Genomic DNA, 22,613 nt, shown 5'->3' with positions numbered 1-22,613 from the left:
CTAAAGGACACAGCTGATCGTAAGATTGAGACTACCCTCAAATTGTTGTATACTGCTGCAGGGGTGGCCCAGACAGAGCCGGCCCTAGCCAATTTGATGCCCTAGGCAAGATTCTGAATGGTTACCCCCCCCCCCCCCCCCCCACCCCATGGAGATAATGGGCAACTGAGAGACTGAAACAGGGAGATTTTGGGGAGTGACTGGTGAAGCAGGCGTGACAGGGGGATGGTAACAGGGAGATAGTGGGTGACTGGGGAGGCAAATGGAGACAGGGAAAGGGTTAGGACAGGGGGAACAGGGACCAGACAGAATAGAGGGGACAAGAGAAAGTGGTGACAGGGACATAACAGTGGGGACAGGACAAGGACAGAGGTGAAAGGGCAAGAAAGAGGTGACAGTGACAGGACAGTGATGGCAGAACAAAAGGCAGGATAGTGGTGACAGGGACAGTACAGAAGTGACAAGGCCAGGACAGAGGTCACATTGGCAGGGATAGAACAGAGGTGTCAGGATCAGGACAGAGGGGACCGGAGAAAGGAGTGACAGGAACATGACAGAGGTGACAGGGCAAGGACAGACAGGATATGGACAAGACAGAGGGGACAGGAGAGTGGCGTGATAGCGCAGAGACAGGAATTCCCACAGCCGCTTCCCCGATGCGCATGGGCGCTGTCATTTTGTATTCGTCAGGAGGCTACCTAGTGGCAGGCTGGAGGTGCTGTCTGGCGGGATACGAGGATGGCCAGCAACAGTCGCACCACAGCTGCAGATATGATTCCAGACAGGCAGCTCCGGGAACAAATAGCGGGCAGCTCAAGTTGACATGTGTGTGTATGTGTGTATATATTATGGCCCTCATTCCGAGTTGTTCGCTCGTTCTTTTTCATCGCATCGCAGTGAAAATCCGCTTAGTACGCATGCGCAAAGTTCGCACTGCGACTGCGCCAAGTAACTTTACTATGAAGAAAGTATTTTTACTCACGGCTTTTTCTTCGCTCCGGCGATCGTAATGTGATTGACAGGAAATGGGTGTTACTGGGCGGAAACACGGCGTTTCAGGGGCGTGTGGCTGAAAACGCTACCGTTTCCGGAAAAAACGCAGGAGTGGCCGGAGAAACGGTGGGAGTGCCTGGGCGAACGCTGGGTGTGTTTGTGACGTCAACCAGGAACGACTAGCACTGAACTGATCGCACAGGCAGAGTAAGTCTGAAGCTACTCTGAAACTGCTAAGTAGTTAGTAATCGCAATATTGCGAATACATCGGTCGCAATTTTAAGAAGCTAAGATTCACTCCCAGTAGGCGGCGGCTTAGCGTGTGTAACTCTGCTAAATTCGCCTTGCGACCGATCAACTCGGAATGAGGGCCTATATACACACATATATATGCAACCTGCCAAAATTACACAGTGGACATTACCACTTTTTAATAATTTGATTCAAATGGCTTACGTTTTAAAACAAATATGGTACCGGCCAGGTCCGCCCCTGCACTTTGAAAGATTCTGCTTTGCTGTGGGTGGTAGAAGGGCTGTGGCTCAGCCTCAGTGGTGGTGCAGTGCTGGAGTCTGTCTGACTCCACAAAGGACCATGGAAGGAGGAGCTGCTGCTGTCGGGCATGCGCAGCAGCCCTCCTCCCGGAGCGGCGGCCATATTTGTTAGGGGCAGCAACGCTGGACCACCTAGACTGCCCCTTAGAAGCGCCGGGGCCGTCCGTATCTATAGGTACACTCGCTACACCTGGCGGCTCTGCTCTGATATGCAAGAGCAGAGCCGCCGGCGGCGCCGATCAGCGTGTGCCCCACGGACCACCAATAGCATCTGAGAATACCCTTAGACAAAGGCAGATGCCCTAGGCAATTGCCTAATCTGCCTTTGCCTGGGGCCGGCTCTGCCCCTACTTGATTTTCCACAAGGACAGAGCTGAACTCAGGACTCGTCAGCAATTCCTTTCTAAGGTGGTGTCGGCGTTTCACATCAACCAGACGATTGTGGTTTCGGTTGTTGCAGACACCTCTATTGTTTCAAAGTCCTTGGACGTTGTACGGGCTTTGAAGGTATAGGTAAAGAGAACGGCTCGTACCAGGAAGTCAGACTCGCTGTTTGTTCTCTATGATGCCAACAAGATTGGGTGCCCTGCTTCAAAGCAATCGATTGCACGCTGGATCAGGCTCACTATCCAGCAAGCTTATTCCACAGCAGGTTTGCCGATTCCAAAATCTGTTCAGGCCCACTCTACTAGGTCGGTGGGTTCCTCCTGGGCAGCTGCCCGGGATGTCTCTGCCTTACAGCTCTGCCGAGCAGCTACTTGGTCAGGTTTGAACACGTTTGCAAAGTTTTACAATTTCGATACCTTGTGTGTATGGGTGTCAGGCCGCTGTGCGTATATGTGTGTGTGTGTGTGTGTGTGTGTGTGTGTGTCAGCCACTGTGCGTATGGGTGTCAGGCCGCTGTGTGTATGGGTGTCAGGCCGCTGTGCGATATGTGTGTGTGTGTCAGCCACTGTGCGTATGGGTGTCAGGCCGCTGTGCGTATGGGTGTCAGGCCGCTGTGCGTATATGTGTGTGTGTCAGGCGATGTGTGTATGGGTGTCAGGCCGCTGTGCGTATGGGTGTCAGGCCGCTGTGCGTATATGTGTGTGTGTCAGCCGCTGTGTGTATGGGTGTCAGGCCGCTGTGCGTATATGTGTGTCAGCCACTGTGCGTATGGGTGTCAGGCCGCTGTGCGTATATGTGTATGTGTCAGCCGCTGTGTGTATGGGTGTCAGGCCGCTGTGCGTATATGTGTGTCAGGTAACTGTGCGTATGGGTGTCAGGCCGCTGTGCGTATATGTGTATGTGTCAGCCGCTGTGTGTATGGGTGTCAGGCCGCTGTGCGTATATGTGTGTGTGTCAGCCACTGTGCGTATGGGTGTCAGGCCGCTGTGTGTATATGTGTGTGTGTCAGCCACTGTGCGTATGGGTGTCAGGCCGCTGGGCGTATGGGTGTCAGGCCGCTGTGCGTATATGTGTGTGTGTCAGCCGCTGTGTGTATGGGTGTCAGGCCGCTGTGCGTATATGTGTGTGTGTCAGCCACTGTGCGTATGGGTGTCAGCCGCTGTGCGTATATGTGTATGTGTCAGCCGCTGTGTGTATGGGTGTCAGGCCGCTGTGCGTATATGTGTGTGTGTCAGCCACTGTGCGTATGGGTGTCAGGCCGCTGTGCGTATGGGTGTCAGGCCGCTGTGCGTATATGTGTGTGTGTCAGCCGCTGTGTGTATGGGTGTCAGGCCGCTGTGCGTATATGTGTGTGTGTCAGGCCGCTGTGCATATATGTGTGTGTGTGTCAGGTCACTGTGCGTATATGTGTGTGTCAGCCGCTGTGTGTATGGGTGTCGGGCCGCTGTGCGTATATGTGTGTGTGTCAGGCCGCTGTGCGTATATGTGTGTGTGTGTCAGGCCGCTGTGCGTATATGTGTGTGTGTGTCAGCTGCTGTGTGTATGGGTGCCAGAAATAGGCGTGTGCTGCTAATTTTATGAAGGGGTGCACCGCAGGAGGGGCGTGTCTAGCACTATTTTACATTCTCTCAGTAAAATCACATGGCTTAATCTAATTTCTCCCTAGTTCCTAATAATGAAGTAGATATAATACACCCCAGAGAAATAAAATGAAACATAATGGTGTGACCACCGCCTGGTACTGACTGTCTGCTACAGCATGACCCTGATCCCTAGCTGCCGCTGCACTCTATAACTGCTTACACTTCCCCAACCTATCCCTGACCCAGTGGCGGAACTAGAGAGTGGTGGGCAGAGGTGCATATGTACCCCCCACACCTCACTCCTTTCACCCCCAAGCACTTACACCCTAATTTTGAGTGGGACATTATGAAAAGTACGGAAGATTTAGGGGGCCGAACATTTGAGTTTTAACATAACACAAGTACAGTTTAAAATATGCACATGTGTCATCACAGCCACATCTGCCTCTTTCTATGACATCACACTCCTCCTCTGTATGACACCAGCATTTGTCACACATGTCCCCATGCTCACCAGCTACTGACAGTAGTGCCCCTTATACACATTATGCCACACAGTATGAGCCGAAATCCACATTATGCCACACAGTATGAGCAAAATTCTCATTATGTCACACGGTATGAGCCGAAATCCACATTATGCCAAACAGTATGAGCCAAATTCACATTATGTCACACAGTATGAGTCACATTATGCCACACAGTATGAGCTGAAATCCACATTATGCCACACATTATGAGCCAAATTCACATTATGTCACACAGCATGAGTCAAATTTACATTATGCCACACAGTATGAGTCAAATTCACATTATGCCACACAGTATGAGCCGAAATCCACATTATGCCACACAGTATGAGCAAAATTCACATTATGTCACACGGTATGAGCCGAAATCCACATTATGCCACACAGTATGAGCCAAATTCACATTATGTCACACAGTATGAGTCACATTATGCCACACAGTATGAGCTGAAATCCACATTATGCCACACAGTATGAGCCAAATTCACATTATGTCACACAGTATGAGCCAAATTCACATTATGTCACACAGTATGAGCCAAATTCACATTACGTCACACAGCATGAGCCAAATTCACATTATGTCACACAGCATGAGTCAAATTCACATTATGCCACACAGTATGAGCCAAATTCACATTATGGGGATCATTCCGAGTTTATAGCTCGCTAGCTAGTTTTAGCAGCTGTGCAAACGCTATGCCGCCGCCCACTGGGGAGTGTATTTTAGCTTAGCAGAAGTGCGAACGCATGTGCAGCCGAGCTCTGCAAAAACAGTTTGTGCAGTTTCAGAGTAGCTCTGAACCTACAAAAATGGGTATACCAAAGTAAATTGTCGGGCGCTAGAATGGGGTGTTTTCCTAGCTGCTGTATAAGGGAGATAGTCAGTCTCCCTACATATACATAAAGTAAAAGAAAAGGAAAACAGCGCTAGATTCAAATTCCTGAACACATTTAATATATTGGTGTTAAAAAGATAAGATTAAGATAAAAAGTAAAATTAAGCTAATAAATCTCACATGAGAATATAATGTCCATTGACAAATGGGGATAAGGAAAAAAATTGACTATATACTGCTGTTGTATTTGCAACACCTTATGACCGTGTTCCTGATAGATTAGTCAGATTCACACATGAGGACTTAAAGATGTCAAAATGTCCAATGTTACCAGCCTTGTGTTCCTATATGAGGATCCAGTAGCTGTGCCCCGAGTAGTTGTGACCCCTGTCGCTGTGCCCCCTGTAGCGTTGTCTCCAGTAGCTGTGCCCCTTGTAGCAGTGCCCCCAGTAGTTGTGCCCCCTGTAGTTGTGTCCCCTGTAGTTGTGTCCCCTGTAGCTGTGCCCTGAGTAGTTGTGCCCCCAGTCGCTGTGCCCCCTGTAGCTTTGTCTCCAGTAGCTGTGCCCCTTGTAGCAGTACCCCCAGTAGTTGTGCCCCCTGTAGTTGTGTCCCCTGTAGTTGTGTCCCCTGTAGCTGTGCCCTGAGTAGTTGTGCCCCCAGTCGCTGTGCCCCCTGTAGCTTTGTCTCCAGTCGCTGTGCCCCTTGTAGCAGTGCCCCCAGTAGCTGTGCCCCCAGTAGTTGTGCCCCCTGTAGTTGTGCACCCTGTTGCTGTGCCCCTTGTAGCTGTGCCCCCTGTAGCTATGACCCTTGTAGCTGTGCCCCTTGTAGCAGTACCCCGAGTAGTTGTGACCCCTGTAGTTGTGCCCCCTGTTGCTGTGCCCCTTGTAGCTGTGCCCCCTGTAGCATTGCCCCAAGTAGCTGTGACCCCAGTAGCTGTGACCCCAGTAGCAGTGCCCCCAGTAGCAGTGCCCCCAGTAGTTGTGAACCCTGTAGTTGTGCCCCCAGTCACTGTGCCCCCTGTAGCTTTGCCCCCAATAGCTGTGCCCCATTGTAGCAGTGCCCCAAGTAGTTGTGCCCCCTGTAGCTGTGCCCCCTGTAGTTGTAACCCCTGTAGTTGTGCCCCCAGTCACTGTGCCCCTTGTAGCTGTGCCCCTTGTAGCTGTGCCCCCTATAGCTGTGCCCCCTTGCTTTACTCCTTGCAGTAGTACCCCGAGTAGTTGTGACCCCTGTAGTTGTGCCCCCTGTAGTTGTGCCTCCTGTAGCTGTGCCTCCTGTAGCTGTGCCCCTTGTAGCAGTACCCTGAGTAGTTGTGACCCCTGTAGTTGTGCCCCCAGTCGCTGTGCCCCTTGTAGCTGTGCCCCCTGTAGGTTTGCCTCCAGTAGCTGTGCCCCTTGTAGCTGTGCCCCCTGTAGGTTTGCCTCCAGTAGCTGTGCCCCTTGTGGCTGTGCCCCCCAGTAGTTGTGACCCCTGTAATTGTGCCCCCTGTAGCTATGACGCTTGTAGCTGTGCCTCTTGTAGCTGTGCCCCCAGTCACTGTGCCCCCTAGCCGTGCCAGTGCCCCAAAGCCCAAACACACACACACAGTACTTACCGCTCCTACAGCGCTGCCCTCCGTCTCCGTCCGCCGGCTCCTCTCTGCTATGGGAGAGACGTCATGATGTCTCTCCCATAGTAGCGCCTCTCAGACACTAAGGTTCAATTATGAGCTCTAGTGTCAGTCAGCGACACCGGCTGCAGCGGGCACCCGCACAGCCCACGACGCCTGCTGCAGCCGGGAACGGGGGGATTAGTATGCGGCTCACTGCTGATTGGACAGCGGATCCAGCACTGGATCTGCTGGGTCAATCACATCTGGGGGACTGACAGGGGCATGCACTGCCTCCCCTGCCTGCATGTCCCTGCTACAATACTGACATCCATGTCTACACACAACATTCCCCCATACTGACATCTATGTCTACTCTGCACATTGCCCTCCTCAAATACTGACATACATGCACGCAGGGGTGTAAGGGTGACGGCTGGCCTCTTTCAGCCAGCGGCACATATCGCCCCTGTCAGCCAGCCACCGCTGTCACTCAGAGGCAGAGAGGAGGAGCCAGGGTCGGGGAGAGACGAGAGAGGAAGCCCCCATTGCTCCTCCTCCTGACCCCTGGCTACTGGCTAGTTTGCGTCTACAAGTTACTGAGCATTTTTGTCACGGCTCATGGAGCGGTGCGCTCCCCCACCCCCTGCGCACCCCACTCTCATTACGCCTATGAGTGCGGAAGCGCTCAGCATACCCCTGGCGGTGGCCGGTGCAGCAGAGTGGGGAGTCACACATCCAGGAATGAGCAGCAAGCTGGGCTCGGCGGTGGGCCACGACGATCACCACTGACCAGGCGTGGAGTGTGGGGGGTGCCAGTGCCGGACATTAAGGGGTGCCTGTGCACACCAGGCACCCCCCGTGCGCACGCCTATGGTGCCAGGCCACTGTGCGCATATGTGTGTGTCAGCTGCTGTGTGTGGGAGTGCCAGTCCACTGTGCATATATGTGTGTGTGTGTGTGTGTGTCAGACCGCTGTGCGTATATGTGTGTGTGTCAGGCCACTGTGCGTATATATGTGTGTGTCAGGCCAATGTGCGTATGTGTGTGTGTATCAGCTGCTGTGCGTATGTGTGTGTGTGTGAGCCAATGTGGTTGTGGGTGCCAGGCCGCTGTGCATATAGGTGCGTGTGTGTGGGTGCTGTGCATATGTGTGTGTCAGCCGCTGTGAGTGTGGATGCCAGGCCACGGTGCGTATGTGTGTATGTCAGGCCGCTGTGCATATATGTGTGTGTGTCAGCCGATGTGTGTGTGGGTGCCAGGCTGCTGTGTGAATATGTGTGTGTGTGTGTGTGTGTGTGGGTACTGTACATATATGTGTGTGAGTCAGCCGCTGTGTGTGTGGGTGCCAGGCCGCTGTGCGTATATGTGAGTGTGTCAGGCCACTGAGCGTATATGTGTGTAAGTTAGCCGCTGTATGTGTGGGTGCCAGGCCGCTGTGCGCATATGGTGCGTATGTGTGTTTGTCAGGCCGCTGTGCATATATGTGTGTGTGTCAGCCGATGTGTGTGTGTGGGTGCCAGGCTGCTGTGCATATATGTGTGTGTGTGTGTCAGCCGATGTGTGTGTGGGTGCCAGGCTGCTATGTGAATATGTGTGTGTGTGGGTACTGTAAATATGTGTGTGAGTCAGCTGCTGTGTTTGTGGGTGCCAGGCCGCTGTGCGTATATGTGAGTGTGTCAAGCCGCTGCGCGTATATGTGTGTAAGTTAGCCGCTGTGTGTGTGGGTGCCAGGCCGTGGTGCATATGTGTGTGTGTCAGGCCGCTGTGCATATATGTGTGTGTGTCAGCCAAAGTGTGTGTGGGTGCCAGGCCGCTGTGCATATATGTGTGTGTGTCAGCCGATGTGTGTGTGGGTGCCAGGCTGCGTTGTGAATGTGTGTGTGTGTGTGTGTGTGTGTGTGTGTGTGTGTGTGGGTACTGTACATATGTGTGTGTGAGTCAGACCGCTGTGCGTATATGTGTGTGTGTGTGTCAGGCCACTGTGCATATATATGTGTGTGTCAGGCCAATGTGCGTATGTGTGTGTGTATTAGCTGCTGTGTGTGTGGGTGCCAGGCCGCTGTGCGTATGTGTGTGTCATCCAATGTGTGTGTGTGGGTGCCAGGCCGCTGTGCGTATATGTGCGTGTGTGTGGGTGCTGTGCATATGTGTGTGTCAGCCGCTGTGTGTGTGGATGCCAGGCCATGGTGCGTATGTGTGTGTGTCAGGCTGCTGTGCATATATGTGTGTGTGTCAGCCGATGTGTGTGTGGGTGCCAGGCTGCTGTGTGAATGTGTGTGTGTGTGGGTACTGTACATATGTGTGTGAGTCAGCCGCTGTGTGTGTGGGTGCCAGGCCGCTATGCGTATATGTGAGTGTGTCAGGCCGCTGTGCGTATATGTGTGTAAGTTAGCCGCTGTGTCTGTGGGTGACAGGCCGTGGTGCATATGTGTGTGTGTCAGGACGCTGTGCATATATGTGTGTGTGTCAGCCAATGTGTGTGTGGGTGCCAGGCCGCTGTGCATATATGTGTGTGTGTCAGCCGATGTGTGTGTGGGTGCCAGGCTGCTGTGTGAATATGTGTGAGTGTGTGTGGGTACTATACATATATGTGTGTGAGTTAGCCGCTGTGTGTGTGGGTGCCAGGCCGCTGTACGTATATGTGAGTGTGTCAGGCCACTGAGCGTATATGTGTGTAAGTTAGCCGCTGTGTGTGTGTGGGTGCCAGGCCGCTTTGCGCATATGGTGCGTATGTGTGTTTGTCAGGCCGCTGTGCATTTATGTGTGTGTGTCAGCCGATGTGTGTGTGGGGGCCAGGCTGCTGTGCATATATGTGTGTGTGTGTGTGTCAGCCGATGTGTGTGTGGGTGCCAGGCTGCTGTGTGAATATGTGTGTGTGTGGGTACTGTACATATGTGTGTGAGTCAGCCGCTGTGTGTGTGGGTGCCAGGCTGCTGTGTGAATATGTGTGTGTGTGGGTACTGTACATATGTGTGTGAGTCAGCCGCTGTGTGGCTGACTCAGCCAGGCCGCTGTACGTATATGTGAGTATGTCAGGCCGCTGTGCGTATATGTGTGTAAGTTAGCCGCTGTGTGTGTGGGTGCCAGGCCGTGGTGCATATGTGTGTGTGTCAGGCCGCTGTGCATATATGTGTGTGTGTGGGTGCCAGGCCGCTGTGCATATATGTGTGTGTGTCAGCCGATGTGTGTGTGGGTGCCAGGCTGCTATGTGAATATGTGTGTGTGTGTGTGTGTGTGTGGGTACTGTACATATGTGTGTGTGAGTCAGCCGCTGTGTGTGTGGGTGCCAGGACGCTGTGCGTATATGTGAGTGTGTCAGGCCACTGTGTGTATATGTGTGTAAGTTAGCCGCTGTGTGTGTGGGTGCCAGGCTGCTGTGCGCATATGTGTGTGTGCAGGGGCGGATCCAGAAAAAAATTACAGGGAGGGCACCATAAGGGGCGTGGCTTCGTTGGAATGGGCGTTGCTTCGTTGGAATGGGCGTGGTATTGCAGGAAAAGACTACCTTATACCCCAGTTTTGCAACCTGCACGCCCAGACGTTGGCCACCACAGGAAAGAAAAATAATCCTGATTCATGCCCCTTACATTATTTGTCATTTTTCCTCCTTATAGTAATGCCCAGTATACATTATGCCACATACTGCAATGGCCCTTAGACATTATGCCACACACACAATAATGCACATGACACAGTATGCACACACCGTAATGCCCCCGACACATTATGCCACACACCGTAATGCCCCCGACACATTATGCCACACACTATAATGCCTGTGACACATTATGACAGGAATTGCAATGCCCGTTATACATTATGCTACACACTGCACTGCCCCTGATACATTATAGCACATACAATGTCTGTGACACATTATGACACACACTGCAATGTCCGTGATACATTATACCACACACTGCAATGCCCGATACATTATAGCACATACAATGCCTGTGACACATTATGCCACACACTGCAATGACCTTGAGACATTATACCACAATGCCCGTGATATAGTATACCATACACCGTAATGCCTGTGACACATACCACAATGCCCGTTATACCCTATGCCACACACCGCAATGCCCGTTATATATTATGCCACACTGCAATGACCCTGAGACATTATACCACATACCACAATGCCCGTGATATAGTATACCACACACCGTAATGCCTGACACATTATGACACACACCGCAATGTCCGTGATACATTATGCCACACACTGCAATGACCCTGAGACATTATACCACATATCACAATGCCAGCGATATAGTATACCATACACCGTAATGCCTGTGACACATTATGACACACACCGCAATGTCCGTGATACATTATGCCACACACCGTAATGCCCATTACACATTAAGTCCTACAGTAAGGCTTCTAATTACTTTTCAAATACCTGCTCGTTGTCAGGGGTTTCATGCACTGGGTGTCATGCTCGTTGCCAGGGGTTTCATGCTCTTGGTTCCATGCACGGTGCCCAGGGGTTTTCATGCTCAGGGTGTCATGCTCGTTGCCAGGGGTTTCATGCACTGGGTGTTATGCTCGTTGCCAGGGGTTTCATGCACTGGGTGTCATGCTCGTTGCCAGGGGTTTTATGCACTGGGTGTCATGCTCGTTGCTAGGAGGTAGTCCTTGTTGCTAGGGCTGTGCTCCCAGTGCCACATATGTCCCCAGTGCCAGATATTCCCCCACGGTGCCAGGTACTCACATGCCCCCAGTGCCAAATATAGCCCCCCCCATGTGCCAGGTACACATATACCCCCCCAGTGCCACATATGGCCCCAGTGCCAGATATTCCCCGACAGTGCCACATATGCCCCCAGTGCCAGATATCCCCCCCCCAGTGCTATATATGCCCCCAGTGCCAGATATTCCCCCCCAGTGCCACATATGCCCCCAGTGCCAGATATTCCCCCCCCAGTGCCACATATGCCCCCAGTGCCATATATGCCCCCAGTGCCAGATATTTCCCCCAGTGCCATATATGTCCCCAGTGCCAGATATTCCCCCCCCCCTCCCTGCCAAATATGCCCCCAGTGCCAGATATTCCCCCCCAGTGCCAGATATGCCCCCTCAGTGCGTCCCCCCCCCGCTTCCTCCGCCGCCGCCGCTCCCCTGCTGTTAGGAGGGACACGGAGGGCACAGTGCACGCCTCCCTGTGTCCCTCCTGTGTCTCCGGCGGCCGCGGGTCACTCTAATAAAGGAAGTGCTCACGAACGGCACTTCCTTTATGAGACCCGCGGCCGCCGGAGACCCAGGAGGGACACAGGGAGGCGTGCACTGTGCCCTCCGTGTCCCTCCTAACAGCAGCGGAGGAAACGAGACCACAGACTGACATGCGGACGCTCGTCCGCATGTCAGTCTGCACTAAATCAGTGGCGCCCCCGCAGCCCCTCGCGACCAAGCCACCGCGAGGGCTGCGGCGTGCGCACAAAATAAAATAAAAATAAAAATACAAAAATCAACTAAAAATGACAGGGGGGGCACGTGCCTTGGTGCCCCCCCCTAAATCCGCCACTGTGTGTGTGTCAGGCCGCTGTGCGTATATGTGTATGTGTCAGGCCGCTGTGTGTATATGTGTGTGTGAGGCCGCTGTGCGTATATGTGTGTGTGTCAGGCCGCTGTGTGTATATGTGTGTGTGTCAGGCCACTGTGTGTATATGTGTGTGTGAGGCCGCTGTGCGTATATGTGTGTGTGTCAGGCCGCTGTGTGTATATGTGTGTGTGTCAGGCCACTGTGTGTATATGTGTGCATGTGTGTGTCAGGCTGTTGTGCTGTGTGTAATGTTACTGGCAGTAGGAGGAGGTAGAAAAACATTTGCTGTTGGCTGTAACAATAATATACTGTAAACCTGTGTCTGTGTATGTAGCAAATAAAACATTGGGGATTTTGTTATATTTTGATCAAAACATTTAAGCTTGCAGCCCACATCAGGGGCCCCAACCATTCTGCTAGTCCCTACACTAGCCTATATGCTCAGCTCACCTTTACATTGCAGTTACATGTACTCCCCTCCTAGCTACAGAGTGGAACATCTATACAGAGCTGGCGTGTGATCTGCTCCTAATTAGGCCAGTCATAGCCTTAATTGTAAGATGCCATGATAGCACTAGGCAAACTATTTTCAAACAAAAAACAAAACAAAAATATGCCCGCACTCGGTGTTACCCATATTGTACATGGTACCAGCTGCGTGGCAGTATTAATGCCATATATTTTTATAAAACTGAAAGACATTTTATGTGGGCTGTAACAATAAAATACTGCAAATCTGTGTGCATATAACAAATAAATTAGAGGAGGTTTTATCATGTTTTGATCAAAATATTTAAGCTTGCAGCCCACGTCAAGGGACCCCAATATTCTGCAAGTCCCTCACCTGGCCTATATGCATTTAGGCAGCAGGTGGTGCTTCTACCGGGAGCATAAGGCAGCTGGTATTGCTACTGCAGGGATGAGGAGGCAGCAGGTGGTGCTTCTACCGGGAGCAGGCGGCAGCTGGTGGTGCTGCTGCCGGGATGAGGAGGCAGCTGGTGGTGCTGCTGCCGGGAGGAGGAGGCAGCTGGTGGTGCTGCTGCCGGGATGAGGAGGCAGCTGGTGGTGCTTGTGCTTGGAGGAGGAGGCAGCTGGTGGTGCTACTGCCTAGAGGAGGATGCAGCGGCTGCTGGTTTGTCTTACGCAGTTCATTGTTGTCCACATGTCACTGGTAAAGGAGAATCCTGTGAACAGGCTCTCATCCTCTGCAGATATTGCAGATTCTGTAAGTGAGAGCAGGTCATCCACCGGTATAACTTCAGCCATTGTCTCTGGGGCAGGATACATGGTAAATGGGGGAGTTATCCTGCCGGCCTCTAGCTTCTCCCAGTTTATGGACTTGAAGAATGGATGACATGAGATGTTACTACAGCGATTCAGTCTCTCCTCTGGGTCTTTGCATAAGAGTCTTTCAATGAGGTCCCTAATCTCTGGATGGAGATTGCTCGGGTAGCATGGAGCATCATGCATGATAGACAGCGCAATCTTGGTGGAATCATTGCCAGCATGAAAGGGGTATACTCCGGTAGCCATTTCAAATAATACTACCCCGAATGAAAAGAGGTCTACCATGATGTTATATGGGAAGTTACAGATAACCTCTGGGGCCATGTAATACAGAGTCCCAGTTTGTCCTGAGATTTTCATGTCGTCATGGACATTCATCACAGAGAGTCCAAAATCTGCGATTTTCACATGGCCAGATGCATCCAGAAGTATATTGTCTGTCTTAATGTCCCTGTGGACAATGCCTCTTGTGTGCAGGAACTGCAGCCCACAGAGTATTTCTGCTGCAAAAAATCTGATGGTAGGGACATCAAATGGTCCTCTGCTCTGTATTAATTGGAAGAGGTCTCCACCACTCAGGTACTCCATTACAAAGAATACATGGCCCGGTGTGTGGAATGCAGCATATGTGTGTGGGAAAAGTGCACTCTCCCCAGTTATTTTCAGCACCTCTCTCTCTACACACATGGAGTATTTCTTAATGCTATTCAATACTTTCCTCTTTTCTATTACTTTCACTGCCAGACGCTGTTTGCTGGTGTAATGGGAAGCTAGGAACACCTTCCCGAAGCCGCCCTCTCCAAGCATTCTGTGGAAGGTCAAACTGGCTAGCACGTGAGACGCAGCTGATGTTTCTGGGGTGCTGGCTACGGATATCCCACTTGCACCTGCTGATCTCTTATTTTTGTGGCCAGTTTCCTCACTTGTGTGAGTTCTCTTTATGCCCCTCCGTCCAGATGCCTGGGGTATGATGGGCACACTGGGTCCCTCGTCTGGACTGTCACGATGTTCTTCCTCTTTCATTTTCTTACACGGTCCACTGTCCTCTGTCCTGTCTGAGGATCTATTAGTGGCCACTTTCTTAAGCATGTCCTCAGTTTTGCCGCTGCTGGTCTTTCTCACCTTCCTCATAGTTGGTGACTCCTCTGATGACTCTCTTTTTCTCTTATTTTGAAGAGTCTTTGATGCTTTCTCAGTTGACTGATTCTCCTCACGCACCTGAATGTCTGCAGACATTACGATTTTGGAAACATTGCCTTTCTCCTCACATCCATCCTCCTTCTTCCTCTTGCTAGGAGCCTCTAGCTCCTTTGTAGCAGACCCGTTGTTATTTGGTCGCTTTCTCTTTTTTGGACTCATATTGTAGAAACAATACAAACAATTTTGCCAAGGGCAAAGAAAAGCAGCTTCACACTAGAATAGGTGAAGATACAATAATGTAAATGAGGTTCGTGAGCCCCTGAGCCAGCAGCCAGTGACATCACAAAGCTTTGTGACATCATCAGCAGCATTGTGACATCATCATCATCAGCTGCTGTAGGCCCAGTGTCACTGCTTGCTACCTGCTGTCCTTATAATATAAACAGGTTTAATGTAAGAAAACTCCCTCACAACCTTGATGCTCTAGGATGAGAATTTTTGGGGCCATTATTGTACTTCCTTTTCCCTGGTAGAGTCAGGTGATAGTAAACACAAAGGAAAAACTTCCGCACACATCATATTATCTTCCAATATTTGTTATTGAACCATATAAGGCCTGCAGACTTATTTTACACAGATTAATAAATTATATTTATTATGCAATAACAGACAGGAAATAGCGTCAGTCCGTCGATAATGTATGTGGGGGTCTTACAATCTATACAGTAATATATGTACGGTACATTGTCAAATTAAAGTTACATTTATTTATCCCACATCTACCTTCACTTTTTTACATGAATCATTTAAAAATACTTTTAATAATACAATCTTACGCCCTAGGGGATACTGGGAATCCATTAGTACCATGGGGTATAGACGGGTCAACTTGGATCCATGGGCACTATAGAAGTTTGGTTATGTGTGCTGGCTCCTCCCTCTATGCTGCTCCTACCAGACTCAGTTTAGAAAATGTGCCCGGAGGAGCCGCTCACATCTCTGGAAGCTCCTGAAGAGTTTTCTGCATTTATTTTTAAAGTTTGTTATTTTCAGGCAGGACTGGATGGCAGCAGCCTGCCTGCTTCCTGGGACCCCACCAGTGGCGGATCTAGACTTAACTTTTAGGGGAAGCGGTTTAAGAATTATGACTCCTCCCCCTAATCATAGCCCCTCCCTCTTAGTAATGCCCTTCCCGTTCGCTTCTAAATTTCCTATTGTTGCCATTACTAATAAAATGTTGCCAGTTAGTGGAGAGAGAACCCTGCACACTGGTGATACAGACTGGCGAATCGCCATTCCTTCCATCAGGGGTGGTAGAGGCTAAGACAGTAGGGCAATTTAAACATGCATGGGATAGACATAAGGATATTCTTACAAAGAAATAAGGATCAGATAAGGTTAGAGATAAAAAAAATAATGTAAAAAAAAAAGGGGGCAGACTAGATGGGCCAAGTGGTTCTTATCTGCCGACAAATTCTGTTTCTACAGCACACAGAATGAGCCGAAATTCACATTATAGCACACTGTATGAGCTGAAATTCACATTGTAGCACACAGTATGATCCAAAATTAACATTATAGCACACTGAATGAGCCGAAATTCACATTGTAGCACACAGTATGACCCAAAATTCACATTATAGCACACTGTATGAGCCGAAATTAACATTATAGCACGCAGAATAAGCCAAAATTCACGTTACAGCACGCAGAATGAGCCAAAATTCACATTATAGCACACTGAATGAGCTGAAATTTACATTATAGCACACTGTATGAGCCGAAATTCACATTATAGCACGCAGAATGAGCCAAAATTCACGTTATAGCACGCAGAATGAGACAAAATTCACATCATAGCACACTGAATGAGCCGAAATGCACATTATAGCACACTGAATGAGCCGAAAATGCACATCATAGCACGCAGAATGAGCCGAAATGCACATCATAGCACACAGAATGAGCCGAAATGCACATTATAGCACGCAGAATGAGCCAAAATTCACATTATAGCACGCAAAATGAGCCAAAATTCACGTTATAGCACGCAGAATGAGCCAAAATTCACAATATAGCACACTGAATGAGCCGAAATTCACATTATAGCACACTGGATGAGCCGAAATTCACATTATAGAACGCAGAATGAGCCAAAATTCACGTTATAGCACGCAGAATGAGCCGAAATTCACATCATAGCACACTGAATGAGCCGAAATGCACATCATAGCACGCAGAATGAGCCAAAATGCACATCATAGCACGCAGAATGAGCCGAAATGCACATTATAGCACGCAGAATGAGCCAAAATTCACGTTATAGCACGCAGAATGAGCCAAAATTCACGTTATAGCACGCAGAATGAGCCAAAATTCACAATATAGCACACTGAATGAGCCGAAATTCACATTATAGCACACTGGATGAGCCGAAATTCACATTATAGCACGCAGAATGAGCCAAAATTCACGTTACAGCACGCAGAATGAGCCGAAATACACATCATAGCACACTGAATGAGACTAAATGCACATCATAGCACACTGAATGAGCCGAAACGCACATCATAGCACGCAGAATGAGCCGAAATGCACATCATAGCACGCAAAATGAGCCGAAATGCACATTATAGCACGCAGAATGAGCCAAAATTCACGTTATAGCACGCAGAATGAGCCAAAATTCACGTTATAACACACTGAATGAGCCGAAATTCACATTATAGCACACTGAATGAGCCAAAATTCACATTATAGCACACTGAATGAGACGAAATTCACGTTATAGCACGCAGAATGAGCTAAAATTCACGTTATAGCACGTAGAATGAGCCAAAATTCACATTATAGCACACTGAATGAGCCGAAATTCATATTATAGCACGCAGAATGAGCCAAAATTCACATTATAGCACACTGACTGGTCCGAAATTCACATTATAGCACACTGAATGAGCCGAAATTCACATTATAGCATGCAGAATGAGCCAAAATTCACATTATAGCACGCAGAATGTGCCAAAATTCACATTATAGCACACTGAATGAGCCGAAATTCACATCATAGCACAATGTATGAGCCGAAATTCACATTACAGCATGTAGAATGAGCCGATATTCACATTACAGTACACTGAATGAGCCAAAATAATGCAGGGACATATACACTTTAGTTAGGAGAAGAGGGGGGAGACATGGAACACAGGCACTTTAGCTAGGAGCGGAGGGGGGAGACATGGAACACAGAGGGGGCACACACACACACACACTTACTTTAGCTTGGAGGGTAGGAGACATGGCTGGCATACACTGACAGTGACACCTGCTGCAGCCAGCAGCATGAGGAGTTGGATGGAGACCGGGTGCAGCCGCGGCATTGGGAACGAGGTGGAGAGCGGTGCAGCGCGGCGGGGGACGGGGACAGAGAGAGAGCGTCCTGACGTGCGTACAGGAAGGAAAGGGCGTGGTCAGAACAGAGGCCGCTCAGCCGCTGTATGCGCATCAGGACGCTCTCTCTCTCCCCTTCCCCCGCCACGCTGCACTGCTCTCCACCACGTTCCCAACACCGCGTCGGGACCCGGCCTCCATCCCGGTGCCGGTATGTGTAGGGGGGGCGGTCGCCCTAATCGCCCACCGCTAAATCCGCCACTGGACCCCACTAAGGGTTAATGGTCCCGTTCCCCGCTGACAGGACATTAGCTCCTGAGGGAACTATTCGCAAACCCCACCACGGCGAGCGTACATTCCCGCAGCACGCCCTCACCCCTAACAGCCAGAATAATAATAATTGTTTGTTAGATTAAAAACATTTTTTTCCCCTAAAAACATTTTTTCTTTGGCATATATGGAATATATATGTATGTGTATGTGTATGCATGTATATATATGTATGTATATGTGCATATATATATATTTTTTTTTATATATAAAATCCGCGCTGAACTGGACAAACACTAGAATCTCTATAAATATAAAGAATATTTATCTAAATTATGAATACATTAGTATGGTTGGTAGATGTACATTTCATAAGAAAACTATGCCGCTTTTTCGTTTGATTTTTGGATACAACAAACTACATATCCCATGAATCATTAAGTTGCATCCGGTCTAACCTAATTGGAAGAAACCCGATGCACACTGTGATTGGATGACGGGACTTTACCTGGACAGGTAAATATTGCATCTGTAAGGTAGGATTCCACATTCCCTGATGAAGTTTTTTAACTTTTTTTTCTTTTGGGGAACTTTTCCATACTTTACGATCCACATGGACTACGATTGGAACGGTAAAGTGCCCGAAGCATGGCGAGCGAAGCGAGCCATGTGAGGGGACGCGGTGCACTAATTGGGGTTCCCAGTCACTTTACGCAAAAAACGACACCAAAAAAAGTTACAAAACTCATGTCGACCTTTTCATATGTCGACCTTTCATGTGTCGACCATGTGTCCATGTCAATGTCGACCAATAGTGGTCGACCTAATGACTGTCGACCATAACATGGTCGACCATTCATACCGGAACCATTGAAATCCTACAATGCTTTTTAGAATGACATGTTATATGATGGGGGAGGGGTCCGGAGGCACTGCAGGTGGGGGAGGGGCAGGGGTGCCACGGGTGGGAGAGGGGCAAGTGTGGGGATGTTGTAGATGGTTGAAGGGTTCCGGAGGTGCTGTGGGATGGGAAGGTACGGGAGTGCCAGGGGTGGGGTAGGGGACCGCAGGAACCATGGGTAGGGTAGGGGCAGGTACGGGTGGTGCGGCGGATGGGGAAGGAGGTCCGGAGGTGCTGCAGGTGGTGGAGGGGCAGGTGAGGGGGTGCCATTGGTGGGGGAAGGGTGGGTGAGGGGGGGACCGCGGATGGATGAGGGTGCCTGCAGATGCTGCGGGTGGAGGGGGGGCAGGTGTGGGGGGAGACATATAAGGGGGGTGAATGGTGGAGGGGGCCTGGAGGTGCTGTGGGTGGTGAAGGGGCGGAGGAGTGGGAGCCGCGGGTGGTGTAGGGGGTCTGGAGGCACAGCATGTGGGGGAGGGGTGGAGTGCCGCATGTGGTGGAGGGGAAGGTGTGGAGGTGTGGTGCATTGGGGAGAGGTCTGGAGGCGCTGCGGGTACTGTACCTGCCAAAAAGGTAGTTGGAGGGTATGCAGTAACAGGGCCAGGACAGGGGTGACAGGGTCAGAACAGGGTTGACGGGGCCAGGACAGGTGTGACAGGGTCAGAACAGGGGTGACGGTGCCAGGACAGGGGTGACGGGGCCAGGACAGGGGTGACGGGGCCAGGACAGGGGTGACGGGGCCAGGACAGAAATGACAGGGACAGGATAGGGGTGACAGGGCCAGGGTAGGGGCGGCAGGACCAGGACAGGGGTGACGGGGCCAGTATAGGGTTGACAGGGCAAGCACAGGGGTGACAGGGCCAGGATAGGGGTAACAGGGTCAGCATAAGGGTAACAGGGCCAGGATAAGGGTGAAAGGGCCAGGATAAGGGTGGCAGGGCAAGGCCAGGGGTGACAGGGACATGACAGAACACAGGACACGGGAGAGATTGGTATTAGGGACAAAACAGTGGTGACAGACAGATGTGTCTTACCGGAGTCACTGCTGCTGGCTGCTGCTGTTCCACTCCAACCTGTTGGGATCTGCTGCTCGTGGAGACTTGGCATGGCTGACTCTCTTAGGCTGGAGTCCTGCTTCCTCTGCCCATCCGCATCCCTCCCCCCCTCCTCAGTCACACACCGCAGACCTCGCGCAGCTGCCGGGCACTGTGGTAAGGGGAGACTGGGAGTGACTGGAAAGCCCCCAGGAGATGCTGCGGCTGGAGGGAGGAGGGGGTCATAGCATGCACGTGGCGCGGACCTCGCGGCTGCTGGGCACTGTGGTAAGGGGAGACTGGGAGTGACTGGTTAGCTCCCAGGAGACGCTGCGGCTGGAGGTAGGAGGGGGTCTGAGCCTACAAGCAGCGCGGACTTCTGCAGCGCTGCCCGCCGGCTAAAGTGTGGGAAGGAGCTGGGCGCACCTCACTGCGGGTGGCAGCGCTGCAGCTAGCGGTGGGGTTTGCCGGGGCTGGAAATAACAGAGGCAGTACGGAACCTGCACAGCGGCAGGTGCCCCACAAAACTGCAGCTAAGAAGCGTGGAGTGTGCCAGAAAATGACGCTCCTCCGCGCCAGAGAGACCCTGCTGAGTATGCCGATGTGGGGGGTCAAGCACACAGTGAGCCGGTGCCCGTCTGTCTGTATGACATACCCCTCACACACCCCCATACCTCCCAAATGTCCGATTTTCGCGGGACAGTCCCATTTTTTGGGGTCTGTCCCGCTGTCCCACCCGCGGGTCGCAGTGTCCCGCGGTGGGGGGGGGGGGGGGGGCAGTTGGGAAGCTCCTGTACTCGCTGTTCTGCTTAGCAGAGCAGCGGTGAATAGTGGAGACAGAGGGAGAGGGGGCATCAGGGGGTACGGATTAAGGGGGGGTTCCAGCAGCAGAGCCAGATTAAGGGGGGGGGGGGCAGGGGGTATGTACCGTTGACCCCACAGTTTTAGGGGGCCCCCGGCTCGAGTAGCTCTGTCCCAGCTCAGAAGCTCCCCCGTCCTGCCAGCAACAACGGCAGCATTGTGCTACAGTCAGCACACGCTGCTGCATATTGGCATGTCTGTGGTGTTATAGGGAGGCAGCAGTCTCCCTGCTTTCTTCTGCCTGTGCGGGTGTGTAGGGGGGAGCAACCACCTCCTCTGGATTTAGCCCTAGCTGAGGGGCCTAAATCCCATTAAAAAAAAATATTCAGGAATTTGCATAAGGGGGCGTGGCCGCGCGTCCCGCGATTAGGCCACACCCCCAACCCACAGCAGGCACAGCAATGAGATAGGGCTCCCCTGTCTCAAGTGCCCTGGGCCCCCCGGACTCATAATCAGCCCCTGGGGGCATGCCAGCAGCTCACAGAGCGCTGGGCATGCCCCCTCACTGACGAAAATGGGGACCCTCCCGTGAAGCCACGCCCCCTTTTCACCGAGTGTGTGTCCCTCCTTCTGCCTGAAGAAAACTCCTGAAGAAAGCTGGGAGGTGTGCACCCCTGCCTGTGCCATGCCCATACTATCTGCTTCTGCTCCTAGTCTCCTATAGATTTGGCCAGATCTGTGACTCATTTGACTAACTCCGCCCAGTGTTGTGACTCCGCCCAGTGTTAGCAAATGAGTCACAAAGTCACAGATCTGGGCTATTATATAGGAGATATATATATATATATATATATATATATATATACTTTTAAACCATATATGCATCCTATTTAGATTTAAGTTTTCCACCCTTTTCCAAGATTGTCTATCTGCTACTTTGCTAATAATATTATAACAATAACCCTGGGATTATTAGTGGATATATTTCTGCACATATAAGGGGGCATTGTTTCTTGGACTCATTGGATAATGTATACTATCAGAGATATATCATTTACAGCAAATTAAATTTTTTCCTCACAAAATACATAAATAAATACAATCTATGAGAGATTAATAAATATCAAGGTTAATATAATTCTTTCACCCTAGAATTCTGTGCTCTCTCATCGGCTTATATCAGTATAATACGGACAGCAGAAGCGCACTTCTTACACCATTCTCACTCCTGTGCAAACATCTGAGGGGCCTCTCATCTTCTATTCTATGTCTTAAAATACGATTGACAGTAGAATCCCGGGATGATTAACGCTTGCGAATTCTATTTTTTCAGAAATTTTCCACTCTGATATTCTTTGTTTGTGATCTGCATCACCATCAGCATGGAATAGGGGGACTGATGTATTAACCTGGAGAAAGTATAAGGAAGTGATAAACCAGTGATATGTGCAAGGTGATAAAGCCACCAGCCAATCAGCTCCAATATGTAAATTAATAGTTAGGATCTGATTGGCTGGTGCCTTTAACACATTGGCCCTCATTCCGAGTTGTTCGCTCGCAAGCCGATTTTAGCAGGTTTGCACACGCTAAGCCGCCGCCTACTGGGAGTGAATCTTAGCTTATCAAAATTGCGAACGAAAGATTAGCAGAATTGCGAATAGACACTTCTTAGCAGTTTCTGAGTAGCTCCACACTTACTCGGCATCTGCGATCAGTTCAGTGCTTGTCGTTCCTGGTTTGACGTCACAAACACACCCAG

General features: G+C 50.6%; 1 protein-coding gene across 1 annotated transcript in view; it reads right to left on the bottom strand.

Moving 5' to 3' along the window:
• Positions 1-12,970: 12,970 nt before the first annotated feature.
• Positions 12,971-22,613, bottom strand: part of LOC134968780 (uncharacterized) — a 31,591-nt gene continuing 21,948 nt past the window's right edge. The window contains exon 2 of the mRNA XM_063944265.1: positions 12,971-14,731. Coding sequence (XP_063800335.1) covers positions 13,139-14,731 — 1,593 coding nt within the window. The 3' untranslated portion in view covers positions 12,971-13,138. The remainder of the gene's footprint in view (positions 14,732-22,613) is intronic.

The sequence above is a fragment of the Pseudophryne corroboree genome, chromosome 11 (genome assembly GCF_028390025.1).
Source record: "Pseudophryne corroboree isolate aPseCor3 chromosome 11, aPseCor3.hap2, whole genome shotgun sequence".
Taxonomy (NCBI): domain Eukaryota; kingdom Metazoa; phylum Chordata; class Amphibia; order Anura; family Myobatrachidae; genus Pseudophryne; species Pseudophryne corroboree.
Note: the sequence above shows the minus strand (reverse complement) of the source record. Positions and strands in the feature narration are given on the sequence as shown.